This window comes from Tamandua tetradactyla, chromosome 18 (assembly GCF_023851605.1).
Source record: "Tamandua tetradactyla isolate mTamTet1 chromosome 18, mTamTet1.pri, whole genome shotgun sequence".
Taxonomy (NCBI): Eukaryota; Metazoa; Chordata; class Mammalia; order Pilosa; family Myrmecophagidae; genus Tamandua; species Tamandua tetradactyla.
Genome location: NC_135344.1, coordinates 70,284,019 through 70,299,127, shown reverse-complemented (window position 1 = coordinate 70,299,127; position 15,109 = coordinate 70,284,019). Strand labels below are relative to the sequence as shown.

Genomic DNA, 15,109 nt, shown 5'->3' with positions numbered 1-15,109 from the left:
AAATCCTAAAATGAGCTGGGACTCGGCATTAAGGGATTGAGAAAACATTCTCAACCAAAAAGGAGAAGAGAGAAATGAGATAAAATGAAGTGTCAGAGGCTGAGAGAGTTCAGAGTTGAGAGTTTATCCAGCAGGTTATTCTTACACATTACATAGATATCTCTTTTTTTTTTTTTTAGTTTAAGGTATGTTAGAGAGGCTAGATGAAAGTGCCTGAAACTGTAGAGCTGTGTTCCAGTAGTCATGCTTCTTGACGAGATTTTGTATAATGATATAGCTTTCACAATGTGACTGTGTGATTGCAAAAACCTTATGTCTGGTTTTATCTACGGTATCTACAGTATAGACAGATGAGTAAAACATGTGGATTAAAAACAAATAAATAATGGGGGAACAAATCTTAAAATAAGTCAGATTGAAATACTAATGATCAATGAAAGGGAGTGGTAAGGGGGTATAGAAAAAAATTAGGGGGAATAAAGATAAAAATATATTGGGTAGACAGAAATACTAGTGGTCAATGAGAGGGAGGTAAGGAGTATGGAATGTATGAGTTTTTTTCTTTTATCTTTTTATTTCTTTTTCTGGAGTGATGCAAATGTTCTAAGAAATGATCATGGTGATGAATATACAACTATGTGATGATATCATGGGTCATTGATAATATACCCAAAATGGAATGTTCATATGTTAAGAAAGTTCAGGTTTAAAAAAAAAAAAGTAAAACAAAACCAAACCAAAAGACACTTGCAGATCAACACTGTGCTAAAATGGAAACAAGAGTGGCCTGAGACATATACTGTACCACTGCACATCACAACTGTGAAAACAGCCATCTCGGAAGGTCACTTCTGTGCTGCCATTGTGCTGCCTGACCAGGAACTACATGGAATGCACCTGCCTGGCACTTACTGCCTGGATTTCATATGATACACTCAGTCAGGGAAACAGCATGTCCATTAAAGCTTTAGAAATATGTTTGGTGTGTGTGTTTTTTTTTCAGGGGCGGGGGGAGGCAGGGAGCATCAGTCAAACCTTAACAGGCACCACCTATTCTGCATTGCATACTTTTAAAAGACTCTTGGTAACCTCCTAACTGAAACTGATCACTGAGTTATTCTACCCTTGGATTTAGGACATGGTAATTGCTCAAGAAATCACTGTGGTTCTTGTTTATATTGTTGTTAGGTATCATTGTGTCCTTGTTTTCCAGGCTGCCGAGATAAGTAACTCACAATGGGTTGAGTTAATGAGAGAAATCTATTGGTTCATAGTTTCAGAGGCGAGAAGCAGATGATGCAAAATATCCTTAAAAAAGCAAAAGCCACTGAAAGTTTCAAATAATGCTACTAGCATTTTGAAGACAATGATATCATTATATTCTCCATTTCCACACTTGGAAGAAAAAAAACCTTCAAGAACAGTAGCAACCACAAAAAAAATCTTAATAATTTAGAAATATTGTGAAGAATCTAATCAGCAAGACATTTTAAAAGCCAGATATTGTTCCTGTATAATATCCAGATATATTTTGCTATCATCAACCTGGTATTAAAAAATTCTTATACAGAATTTAAATCACAAAGCTTTAAATAAATATTATCTACTGAGTTTCTCTAAATTAGAGCCTCCTTGGAGTTTTTCAACTACTCATTCATTCAACAATTGTTGAATGTTGTTAAATACTTAGAGCCCTAAGTATTTAAAAGTAAATGTAAGATATAGTCTGTGGCATACGTGTGCTATTAAATTTTTAGCTATTTTATCTTTTTTCTAAGAGCAAGTAACAATGTGTAGCAGACTGACTGAGCTATGTATCCCAGGAAAACGCAAGCTTGTAATCTTAATCACATTACTGTGGGTGTGAACCCACTGGAAATAGGAACCTTTGAGTATGCTATTTTTAGTTAGGGAGCAGCTACCTGAATTGGGTCTTAATCCTGTTACTGGAGACCTCATAAAAAAAAAGCTATGAGGAGCTGGGAGCCAGAGGTCAGCAGGAACCCAAGAAGAAAGGGGTGAGGGCATTGACATGTGATGGGAAAGCCAAGGAACCCAAGGATTTGCAGCAAGTCAGCTATTACAGACAGGAGAGAAAGAATGCTTCTGGCCTCTGAAACTATGAGCCAATAAATTTCTCTCATTAACTCAACCCATTGTGAGTTACTTGTCTCACAAGTGGAAAACGAGGACACAATGATACCTAACAATGACAATATAAACAAGAACCACAATGACTTCTTGAGCAATTACCATGTCCTAAATCGAATGCAGAGTTTCTTGTGTGAGGCTGGCCTGCAACCCAACTGAGCCAAAGCCCAGGAGGAGATGATTCGGAGGAGCAGACCTGGGATTCACTGCCCACTTTTGAATGATTCTTCTCTAACGATTCAGAGGGACTTCCCCTGAATTCAGAACTCTCTCTCCGCCCTTCAGCACAGAGACTGTCTGCTTAAACACCAGCAGACAAAACCCGTAGGTTTGGAGTTTGCACACTTTCTGCCACCTGTTTCTTAGCCACTCTGGGCTTCAGTTTCCTCGGCTATAAAACAGTAGTCCTATGGATCCACTTCCCACTGGAACACCCAGTGCCTTTCAGGTAGGTGAGTCTTACAGGTCGCTCCTGCTCCCACCTCCTCTCCAACAAGCTGTGGGTGTGGGGTTCTCTGGAAATGACCCAGGCTGCCTGGTGCAAAAGCTCTCCCTGTATTTGGCAACTGATTCCTTTAACTGTGAGACAACCCAAGCCCATTGTGCCTCCAGCTCTGATCAACACAGAAAATTCAGGACTCCACATTACGAACACTTCAAAACTGCATTTACTGAGTAGCAAATAAATCAAAGCAACGTAAACGCTATGTTGAGTGTTCAAGACATAATTTCCTAGAAACACATAATGAGTCTTTCAGGACAATGAAATCTATAGCTCTACATGCCCCTCCAAGTACACTTCAACGAGTAGTTACAGAACAGATCCCAGCTTGTCATGGGCTACCATTCCATTATCTCAGTTATTTCTGTCTAATTGCTCCATAACACTGGCGACTAGAAGGAATATTAATATAGTGATTCAGCAGTCATATTCATCTGCTAAATCCCATCTTCTCTCTTATAACTCCTCCTCCTCCTTTAGTCCTTCTCCCACTCCACTGGGATCTTTGGGGAATGCCTGCTTTGTGACATCTTTAATGTTGAGAAAGGGTGTCCACACAGAAGGAGCTCTAGGCCTCAGGACCCATCTGACCCGGGAACCCTCTTGGAATTATATGTTCCAGGAAAGCAAACCTAGTGGATGAAACTTTTACAGCATTTCAGTTTGAGCCCTAGGTGTTCTTAAGAGAAGGAATGATGCTGATTGGGGTTTAGCAAGCCATGGCAATTAGCACCATCTAACTGAAGCTTGCATCAGAGCAGCAGCCAGAATAGCCTCTCACTCTATCTGATCTCTCTTGGCCACTGATGCCTTATTTTATTACACTTCTTTACCCTTTTCATCAGGAAGGCATAGTAGATACCACAGTGCCAGGGCCAGACTCATGCCCAGGAGTCATGCTCCAGGTTGTCAGGGAGATTTTCACCCCTGAATGGCTTGTACCACGTAAGGCGGAGGGCAACATTTTTTTTGCAGGGTTGGGCTTAGAGAGAGAGAGAGGCCACATCTGAGCATCAAAGAGGCTACTCAGAAGCATTTGTTTTTATGAAACTTATTACTATAAGGGAGAAGCTAACCACAAAGTCACACTGTAAATGTTTTATCTTTATACAATCTTCTTCAAGAATCAAGGTTACTGGAGCCATGTTTCTTAAAGCTGATTGTATAATGATACAGCTTTCACAAAGTGACTGTGTGGTTGTGAAAACCTTATTCTGGTGCTCGTTTTAATTATGGTATGGGCAGATGAGTAAAAAATATGGATTACAAATAAATAAATATTAGGGGAACAAATGTTAAAATAAATTGGGTAGAGGGAAATATTAGTGGTTAATGAGAGGGAGGGGTAAGGGGTATGGTATGTAGGAGTTTTTTCTTTTTTCTTTTTATTTCTTTTTCCAGAATGATGTAAATGTCCTGAGAAATGATCACAGTGATGAATATACAACTATGCGATGATATTGTGAGCCACTGATTGCACACCAAGTATGGAATGTTTGTATGTTAAGAATGTTTGCATTGTATGTTGATTGCTTTTACTAATAAAAAAAAAACCACAAAACAAAAAAATAATCAAAAAGAATCAAGGCTACTGGAGCACAGCTCAACGGTTTCAGGTACTTCCCTCCACCCACTACAATACACCATAAACTAAAAAGGGATATCTGTATAATGCACAAGAGTAACCTCCAGCATAACCTCTTAACTCTGTTTGAAATCTCTCAGCCACTGAAACTTTATTTTGTCTCATTTTCTCTTCCCCCTTGTGTAAAACCTGCTTTTGTCTTGTGGAGAAGTCACAGGAAACTAATGGAACAATATGAAAGATTTTACTTACGGTTAAAGAATAGTCTTCTTTCTTAAGATCTGACTTCTTAAATTTACTTATTTTGGGAGCCTCTGTAACCATTTCTGAATAAGATACATCAAAGGACAGTTCTTCAGCCTGCGGTGAAACACTCTTTTCCAGATAACCATCTGAAAAAAACACAAGATGTAGAGCATTTACTATGCCATTTAGTCAATCAATACTAGTACCTAGAAAATAAGCACAAAATATCCACAAATTAAGCTATAAGCACATTAGGAAGTTTAAATCCAAGGAAAAGCATCAGATTTCCCCAGTGGATTTCAGATAACAACAATACATTATGATCAGGCTTCATTTGATTGAATTTCTATCACATTATCCAAGCAAACTTTCTTTTAATCTCATTTTTTAATTTTAGATCTCTGTCATAAAAGTCAATGAGGATTAGTCTCATGATATTAAAATTAAGTCCATTTAGACCCAAATCTGCCTCTCTTAGGGAACAGAGGAGGAGAGGGGTTCCCACAAAAATTTCTCCCAAATTTAATTCCTCTTATCTTTTTTTCCGAACTGCAAAATATTTGCCTCTTAAGATTTGTTCAGATTCGATCTGGTTTTCCTACTAGATATGTTCAGGTGAATTAACCTGAATTCCTATAATTTGATATTGCTTACATGATCTTGTATGATATACATTAAAAATGAGCTCAGGTTAAGATGGCAAATTCTATGTTAAATATATGTTACTGCAATAAAAGAAAAAGAAAAAAAAAGAATGAGCTGAATAAATTACAAGGAATATCTATATAAATATTTTTCTTCATGGTAATTTGAAAGTTAAGACAATAGATTCTTTGACCAAAAACAAGTAAACTCAGAAGGCATTTGAGCAATCCAAATCTCTGCTTTCTGACAAAGATTTTGGTATATCATCTTGTTTCGTTGCCTGAAAAAATTGTTAATACTTAATGTACAGAATTATTTGATTAAATAAACAGAAGTCATTCTCTTTACCCCTCTCCTATAGACAATGATGAGAGGACAATCAAATACAACAAAAAAGGTTAAAAAGCAGAAATAATCAAAGACCTACTTAATCATGCACTAAAAGTTAAATGAAGATATTCATAAATCAGCAGATTAAAACAATTTAAAAATACCAATCAAGAACATAATAAATAGATATAGTAAGAGCTATAAAATGACAATGGGAGAGGAGGGACCCTGGTGGCTCAGTGGCAAAGTTCTCGCCTACCATGCCAGAGACCTGGGTTCCTTTCCTGGTGCTTGCCCATGCGAAAAAAAAAAAAGACAGTGGGAGAATTATGATTTTCGCCCTTTAAATCAAGTTGTCATCAAGGCAATGCTTTCAAAACAGAGGAAAATAGACTTTTAGGCAATCTCCTGACTTCCTAGGGATCTATGAACAGATTCTTTGGAGAGCATTTCCAGCAGCCTGATTTGAACAAAAATAGTAGGGGAGTATAGACCCCAGGGCTCACCCCCAGCCCTCCACCTTCATATTGAGAATGAGTTACTGCACACACCATCTACAATCACCAGAACTGAAGTTAAAGCTCTTTAGATCTCCCTGGGGGAGAGGGGGTGGCTGGTAGGAGAGGGAAGAATGTACAGATAGTATCATAAACAATGCCAGAGAATGCACAGATAGTATAATCAAATCATTAAAATTCCCTTGCCTTGATCACAGTTGATAACAAACCACAGATCCCTGTGTCACAAGACCCACCGGAAACTTTGTTCTCACACCTTGGGGAATGTGTTTATCCTAAACACTTGTAAGCCATAACCTTTGCACTCCCCGCCCTTTGCAGAATGCTGGCTTCCACTTTCCACGTGGCTGCCACCAGGAAAGATCTTCTCCTGTTGATAAGTCCCAATAAAATCCAGGCCTAACTCTCTGCCTAGTGTGTTGTTTGGTCTTAGGACTGCAACCAACCCAAGAGCTTCACAAAGTGGGCTGGAACAGGCAGTAAATAGAATGTCAAGGAATAATTCCTAGCAAATCCCTTCTCTTCTATACTTTTTAAATAACAGCTTTATTTAGATATAATTATATACCATATAATTAACCTATTTAAAGTAAACAATGCAAGAGTTTTTAGTTTATTCACAAAGTTGTATAACCAACATCACAAGCAATTCTGGAATATTTTCAACAGCTTAAATTCTTTGATTTTTAAAGCTCATGCTGAAAGCACAGGCTCTGTTGTTTAAGAGAAAGGTGTACATATTTAGGGAAAATCTCCAGAAATCACAAAGATATGGCCTGAAGAGGCCGATTTCCTATGACGACCTGAAATTCCACACAGAGCCCACCTAGACAGCCAGCAGTCTTGAGGAAGAGGCTCAGTTAAAAATCGAACCCTGCAAAGCTAGAGGGAGCAGCCATATGCTGAGAGTCAATGGAATCCAGAAGAGGAGGGAGAGGCAAGGAGAGGTCTCCACGTGCACTGTCAAGAGGCAGAGGAGCCCAGGACCGAGGTGTTCAGGTCTGAAAGTATTATGTCCCCCAGAAAAACTGTGTTTTAATCCTAATTCAATCTTGTGGGGGCAGCTGTTTATTTTAACCCTGATCCAATAATGTAAGGCAGAAACCTTTGATTAGATTATCTCCATGGAGCTATGACATGTTCAACTGTGGGTATGATCTTTTGATTAAATGGAGATGTGACTCCACCCATTCCAGCTGGTCTTAATTAGTTTACTGGGTTCCTTTAAAAGAGGAAACATTTTGGAGAAGAAGCCTCAGAGCCAATACAGCCCAGAGCTGACACAGATGCTGACACTTGGAGAATAGAGACACAGATGTTTGGAGATGCTTGAAGGCCAGCAGATGTCATCATGAGATGTTAAGCAAGCCAGAAACTAGAGAAAGCCAAGAGAAGCCGAGAGATGAAAGCCAGCCCTGGAGAAGCAAAGTGAGGAATCCCCACAGGAACAGAGGCTGAAAACAACAGAACCCAGGAGCAAGGGACCAGCAGGTGCCAGTCATGTGATTTCCCAGCTGACAGAGGTGTTCTAGACCTATTGGTCTTCCCTGAATTAAGGTATCTTTCCTGGACATTTGTTTGGACATTTTTATAGGCTTAGAACTGGAAACTTGTAACTTATCAAATTCCCTTTATAGAAATGATTCCCATTCTGGTATTTTGAAATCCAGCAGCTTATGGGCTAAAACACAAGAATGCTACAGGGAAGAAAGCATTGCCTTGATGACAACTTGATTTGGACTTTCCTTAGCTTCAAAATCATTAAAGATAGAAGCTCTTCAAAGTAACAGCGATTTTATGCAAGAGGCAAAGGCAACAATATTTATCTCAGAAAGATGGGAGCTAAAAAGAGCAGACAAAATACCAAGGTCAGAGAAAAAGCAAAGACAAGAAATGTGTCTTTGCTGGGGGGGATTAAGTACTAGCAAAATATAAGATCAAGTCCAGTGCAAGGCAATAGTTTTCTAGATGAATTTCCAACAGTTAAAAGAGGCAATTCAGTGGTTCTCAGGCAGAGTAGTAAACAAAGAAGTAATAGAGGACTGATAATATAAAGAGGTACAATGGAATCTGGACACCCACTTTTATAGGAAGCTAACAAGGCAGGAGATAGTAAGAGTTGGTTCTGGTGAGGCCAGCACTTACAGAAGAGCCATGAAGCTACATGAGGATAGCAACAGTTAGATTTGATTCAGTTGAACTTTAGCTTAACAGTATGTCCAGATTCCTGGGAAGCTATACAAATTGGACCTGATTTTTGAGGTAGAGTTAATTCCTGAAGTTCACAAAAGTGCAAAAACTGCCAAGATGCATTCTACTGTTTTTAACAATTATATTCCAAATTCGATTAAGATGCACAGAGCTAAAAATATATGATGGATGATATATTTGTATGCATGGGTAAAGGAGGACAAGGGCTGAAGAACAGTGAAGGATACTAAGAATTTCTGGACCTTTCCTAAGTCAAATGAATATAGGCATAAGCCAGTATGAGACTTAGGCATATTCAAGATAAAATTGATAGCATTTGTTTTCATCTTAATCTTTTAAAATAATTTCAGTATTCCTCTGAAAGAGAATATTTCCTTCAAATTCATAAAATTTCTATTGCACAGAGGTTTTCTGTTTTCCTTCTGCTTTTTGATTCATATTGACCAATCCTATTTTGTATTTCAAAGAAAGAATTGTGCTAAGAAAAAATAATACAAAAGAAGCCTCCTGCTAAGGTGCTATCACTGACAAAATGTGGCTTTAATAGCCTGCATGCTTGGCATTGTATTTTTAAAGGAACCTATAGACAAACAAGAAATAAATCTTTAAATACAGAAGTAAAACACCTTTCTTCTTTGAGTACGCTTCACATTATCAGTCTGTTAAACAGTATATGATCATTTGTTACCAGTCTTCAACAAGCTCTGTATTAAAAAGGTTAGAGGGGTGGAAAATAAACACATTTCACTGAAAAAAAAACAAACCAAATGCTATAAACTTGTATGCATGCCCCAAATTGCTTCAGTGCTGCACAAATCTGAGTAGTAATGAGGGATTCTTGGAGATGGCCTACTGCCTAGTTTTTAACTCTTAAGTAGATCCAGATTGCTTGTGAAAAAGGCCCCAGAGAAATCAAGGACACTACCCAAGTGAATGGTTTCTAAATGATATGGTGGTAGTGATGGAGGAAAATATTCTGCTTCCAATTTGGTACAATTAATCTTGTTTGTCTGTGACAGAATGGGGCATCTGGAGGTAGGTGGGAGGAAATGAGTGTTGGAAATGATAGAATCCTAACAGGGAGGAAAACACAACTACCTTATTGCTTTTAGAAATTCACTGCTAAGTGAACCGAGTGCCAAAGTCAAAAGAGAGAAGACACAACTTAAGTTCAATAGGAGGTCATCTCACTCACCTCTCACAGCATTCTGACCTGGCTTCTGTCTGGGGTCTGGTGATCCATTGGAATGAACTGGTATATCTGGAAGAGTCTCGAGTATGGACTGTGGGGCAAGGGAAGATGAGCAGAAAAATTTATCGTAAATACAAGCTACCCCACGTTTCAGTCTTACTTCTTTCCTGCAGTATACAAGTTCTTTTCACAAAAAGAAACTCGTGATTTAATAAAAGGCCTGTTTCTGGTTTCCTTTCTTTTCTTAGTCTGCATTCATTTCAGACCTGTACAGCTCACACATATTTCTCAAAAGGTAACTATGTTAAGGTCAAAATAACTGGACGCCTTGGGTCTTATGTATTTGTTGCCAGTACCTTTCCCTAAGGTAGAAATTTCAGTGCTTGATTGTCACATAATTTGATGATTATTATATTATCATTCATTATTCTGGTTACTGTATTATCATTCATTATTCTGGATGCAGTTGGTCACACATTTTGTTCTTAAACTCTGAGTGATGGCATAGCTAGACGAAGCTGGGCTGCTTGGGTTCTGATGCTGGCTCTACCACTGATTGAGCAAGTAAATGGAGTTCTCAGTTGCTTAGTGTCTTCCTCTGTAGACTGGAGATGATAACAGAACACATTTCAAGGGGCTGTTATGAAGACTGAATCATTTATTCTTTAAAAATCACATAGAACACTTACTGGCACACTGTAAATACTACATAAGAGTAAGACACCATTAATAATATTATTATAACATATTAACTTTATCACTGCCAAATACAGAATAATAATAACCACCAAAATATTAAGTATCTTTTCTAGTTCATTTTCCCCTTTCAATTAATTTGATATTTCCTTCATTGAGATCCTGTCAAAACAATGAACTGTCCTGTGATATTATCCAAATTGAGTGATCTATTTTTATAGAGCCCCGCACAGTAATTTACTACACAAGTTTGGATAAATACTAGTAAGAAGTTTATACACAAATCCTGCCATACCCACAAATGTAAATTTTAATGTGGGAGTTATTATCTGTGAAAATGTGTGAGGGTGAAACCTGCTATTCCATAAAAAACGTTTCACATGCTTTCACACTGAAATCTGGTTTGAGGCTAGAGATCTTTTCTCCCCATAGTCCACTGCTGTTTCTTTCTTTATTTGCATATTTATTTAGCAGTAACTGGATACCTGTTTTGTGAAAGATCCTTTATGTTTACCTAAATTGCACAAGGGAGTCTCAGATTCTGAGCCATATGCTTTCTTTCTACCTACTGGTTTTAAAGGACATGACATACTTCTAACAGTGTAAACAAGATGTGAATATACTGTCAATTCTGAAAACACCCAATTCTTATAATTGTTAAGAAAAAGAAAAAACAAAGGTGGTCTAGGACCATGTTGCTTATTGTCAGACAAATTTTTAGTGGCTCCAAATACTGCTACAGAGTAAAGGTTAACGGTGCACACAATTCCTAAATAGCTATTGATAACTTCTCAGTGGTTTCCTTAAGTTTTTCAACAGAGAAATGATTTGTCAATCCGTGAAATAAAACAACTATAGGAGAGAACATTTCTGAAAATTGGGATATTTTGCTTGCTCAGGGCTTGAAGCTGATGGTTTGGATACTAAGCTTACCGAATTTCACTTATTTTAATCTGCAAAATGGAGAAGTGTCCATGCGATGAGTTAACTGACCCACAGCCAGCCTATTGTACTTAATGAGTGCCTGGCTCTCTGTAATGTGAATTATTCTGGGACTTTTCAGAGTGAAGTTGAGGTTTGAGTTGTCCTCTGGTTACTTAGAATATAACAGAGAACACACAATGGAGCATTGTTAAAAGGCAATCATAGTTAAGAGTTAATTTCTCTAATGCAAATTTTAAGTGTTACAGGAAGAGCATTGGAGAGGACGGATATCACCAAGAAGGTTTCCACTGAAGAGGTGGGTGAACCTGAGCTGGAATCAGGAATGACGGAAGGACTTAGAAAGGTGGAAGAGATAGGCAAAAGTATTCAAACAAGAAATGAAAGTAGAAATTTTAGTTATGGAAATATCCGAAACATTTCAGCTCCAGCAGACCGTGGAGAGACTGGTTTGCCAGGAGAAGAACCAAGGTGTTAGAAAAATATGAGAAATAAATTAGTCAGGAGGGCTGGCTAAAATTATAGAAGGCTGTGGAAAACCAGACAGAGGAGCTGAAACACAGCACAAAAGGGGATGAAAAACAAAACAAAGCAAAACTGAAACCCAAACCAAAAGAACACTCATTTGTTAAAGCATGGGGGTGACAAAGCGAAAGTAGTCTGTAAATTGTCTCTTAGTTCGGAAGTACAGCATTTGAGAGAAAAGGCTAGATATTTGGCGTATGTGGTTTTAAAACATCTATTCACCCACTACAAAGCATATTAAGACTAGTGTCATTTTTTAAATTATTGGCTACTTTATTTCAAACATAAAGACCACCCTCATTTAAAACAATCTTTCCTGGCTTATCACAGCATTGTGCTGTTTCTCTGTATGTGCTAGACCCCAAGAGTTTCTCCCACTAGTGGCACAGAAAAGGCAGTGGTTTCCTTCCCCCAAAGCTTGCTCTACTACCCAAGTTACATCAAACTTAATTAGAAAGTAGAGTATGGGTAGCAAGGGATAAGATTTTAAAATCTAAACTGCAAAATTTTAGTCTATGTGCTTTAGTTTTTTCTTAAAACTAGACTTTGACTAGCGTTTGCTGGTATTTCTTTCATATCATGGACCACACTAAACACTTCCCAAGTTCTGTTCATTCCTTGCAGGAGATTTCATTGACACAGATGAGGTTTCTGATCTCTCTGACAGGCTGCTTGGTTTGTTCTCTGGCTTGATTGAGTCCATGTTATAATTCTGTGTCCTAAAGCTGTCTGGGCTAGAACTAATAGAAGGAATAAGGTCCCTGTCTTTCTCTCCTGCTCCTGAAATCTGAATCTTACAAGCACTCTGCTTCAAATTCCCCAAAATTGAACTTAAATAAGCCACATTCACTCACAAAAATAAAATACACTTTGGAATGAAAAAGACAATAATCATTAACATTTATTCAAATATAATATGCAATGAAATCTTGGGTTAAAAAATAAATCCCATATGAAATCATAAATTAAAAGTTAAAAGACAACAAGAGCATTAAATACCAAACATCCAAGAAAGTAGCTAAAGTAATATTCAGAGATGAACTCTTAACCTTAAATGACAGAATAAAATAAATGAAATGTTTATAATCCCGGACACTAGAAAGAATTATCCAAGTAGATCCAAGAAAGAACAAAAAATTTAAGACACTAGAGAAGAGTAGGCTTAATTAATAAAAGTTAGTTACTCTTCCAAACTTAAAACTGATGTAAGGAACTTTATAATTCTGATTACATTAAAATACACAAAGTGAGGGATAAACAGAATTAAAAAATTATACACATAAATAAGTGGATGTACATAAATGTCTCTCTCTATATATACACTTATTTATATAAATTTATAATAACATATTTTCAAATTCTAAATGAGCTGGATGTCTTACTGGAACAAATATACACTACCAAAATTCACACAAGCTAGAACAGAAAAGGATATAAGTCCTAAATTGTATCCACTGAAAAATTAACCAAAGCTTTATGCCTATGTAGATACCAGCCTTGAAGATTTCACAAATTATACCACAAATTTATACATTATACATTTTATATACTGTATTTACTCCACACCGCAATTTAATAAATAACTCCAGAATACTGAGTTCTCAATACATTTGCAGAAAGATGAGCATAACCCTACAAAAACAACTATACATATATATATATATACATGCACATGCAAAAAGAGCTATACACAAATGCGCACACACACATATGCCAATCCCAATCATTAGAATATTAGATTAGAGGTTAAAAAAACAAAAATGGCAATGAATCAAATTCTGCAGTGTAGTAAAAATAAAAAATGTAAAAAATTTTTTAAAAAAGTAGGATTTATTCAAGCAATGAGATTGTAGTTCAATGCTAGAAAAACCAATCAATTTAATTTCCTAAATTAACCTATTAGAGAAAATATTTCCATTTTCTGGCTGCAGAACAATCTTTTAATATAATTCAACCTCCATTCCTGGTAAAAAATAAAACAATTAAAAAGCTGAGAAACCTAAAATAAATATCATTCTTAATGATTTATCAAAAGATGTCCATAATTATTTAACATTACAAATGATTGTGGTCAGTCTCCTAAGACAAGGAAAATGAATAAGATGAATAATTATTTAAGTTACAGTATTTGCAGATGACATCTGCAAAAATTATAAAATCAAAAACTTCTTAGAAATAAAAAAGAAGTTTCAATAAGGAAACTATATGAGACACTGCTGCAACAAAAATACAAATTAATCTTCTTATATACAAGCTAGAAAATATCATAAAAAAACCTGCCATCTAAATACCAATCAAACCTATTAAGATTCTATGAATTAACTAATGAAAAATGTGTAAGACAAAGAAACTTGAAATTTTACTGAAGGATACAAGATATAAATAAATAAGACACAACCATTGTTTCTTAATGGCAAGATCCATTATTTAAGATGTCAATTTCTTCTCCTACATTAATCTTTAAATTCAATGAAATTATTAAAGTCCTAATAAGATTTTTTTATGGATGGCCATAGACTTATTTGAAGTTCATCCATAAGAAAAAAATTCTGAGAAAACAAAATTTTGATACAGAACAATGAGGAAGCGCTTACCCGGAAAGATTTCAAAAACAGTATAAAGACAAATTCTTGTTTGGGGATTTCAGTTCTACTAAAGACGGCATTTTAAATGTGTAGACAAGACAAAAGATTTAAAAAAATGAAAAATATTGGTCAAGCCAAAGTTACCTTTTGGAAAAGATGAAGTGATGGCCGAATAGAGTAGATTGAGATGAGCCCTGCTCCAAGGAAAAGTTAGAGAAGGGACGGGGGAGCGACTGAGGTGGCAATTCGGGAGTGCGGCTGACCTGGGAGAACCTTCTGCACCACAGATGGCAGCCATGGTTGCAGAGGCCGAGGAACTGAGAGGCAGAAAGCTGGAGCCTGGTGCAGAGGTGCTGAAGCGCAGAGACTCCAGGAGTACACGGACAGGAACACAGGACTAGGAAGTAAGCCAGTCCACATTCTTTGGGTGTGCTACCATCACCAGCACAGCCCCATGAGCAGCAACTCACCCCACACCCCATGCACCTGAACCCGGTCACCCACTCCATTCCCTGCGTTCCAGGCACCCCACCCCCACCCCAAGCACAGCTCAACCTCTCCTGCACACCTCCCGAGTACTACCTCCCCATCCCTCTTCTCTACGGACTGTTGCAAGCACATAAAGTTTGCAGGCACTAACCTCCATACCTCGGCTACCCCTGCCCCCCACCCACAGGGTCACACAACCTCACCCCACCCTCCCTGAGCTCAGCACATCTGTTTATGGTACTCCCAGGCCCACGCATGCGCATGGGCCCGCAATCACCATCATTCAACTCTGGGAACCGCACTTTACATCAGTCCTAGAACCCTGCATGTGCACAGTTCTCAGCCTCACTTCCAGGCCTTGAGAAAGTGCTAACCTGTGCAGCCGGGTCACATCTGCCCCCAGTCCATGAAGGCATAACGCTGACATGCTGCCACAGCTCCACGCATGCAAACAAAGGGCCCTGTGCCTTAGACCAGTGCACACGAGGGTTA

At 37.7% G+C, this 15,109-nt stretch overlaps 1 protein-coding gene across 7 annotated transcripts in view; it reads right to left on the bottom strand.

Annotated features, from left to right (window-relative positions):
- ARHGAP28 (Rho GTPase activating protein 28) overlaps positions 1-15,109 on the bottom strand; it is a 174,015-nt gene that overhangs the window by 26,462 nt on the left and 132,444 nt on the right. For all 7 annotated transcript variants that reach the window (XM_077135936.1, XM_077135937.1, XM_077135940.1 and 4 more), the window contains 2 exons: positions 9,384-9,471; positions 4,491-4,630 (listed from right to left, as the gene is read on the bottom strand). In XM_077135936.1, the coding sequence (XP_076992051.1) occupies positions 4,491-4,630; positions 9,384-9,471 (228 nt within the window). The remainder of the gene's footprint in view (positions 1-4,490; positions 4,631-9,383; positions 9,472-15,109) is intronic.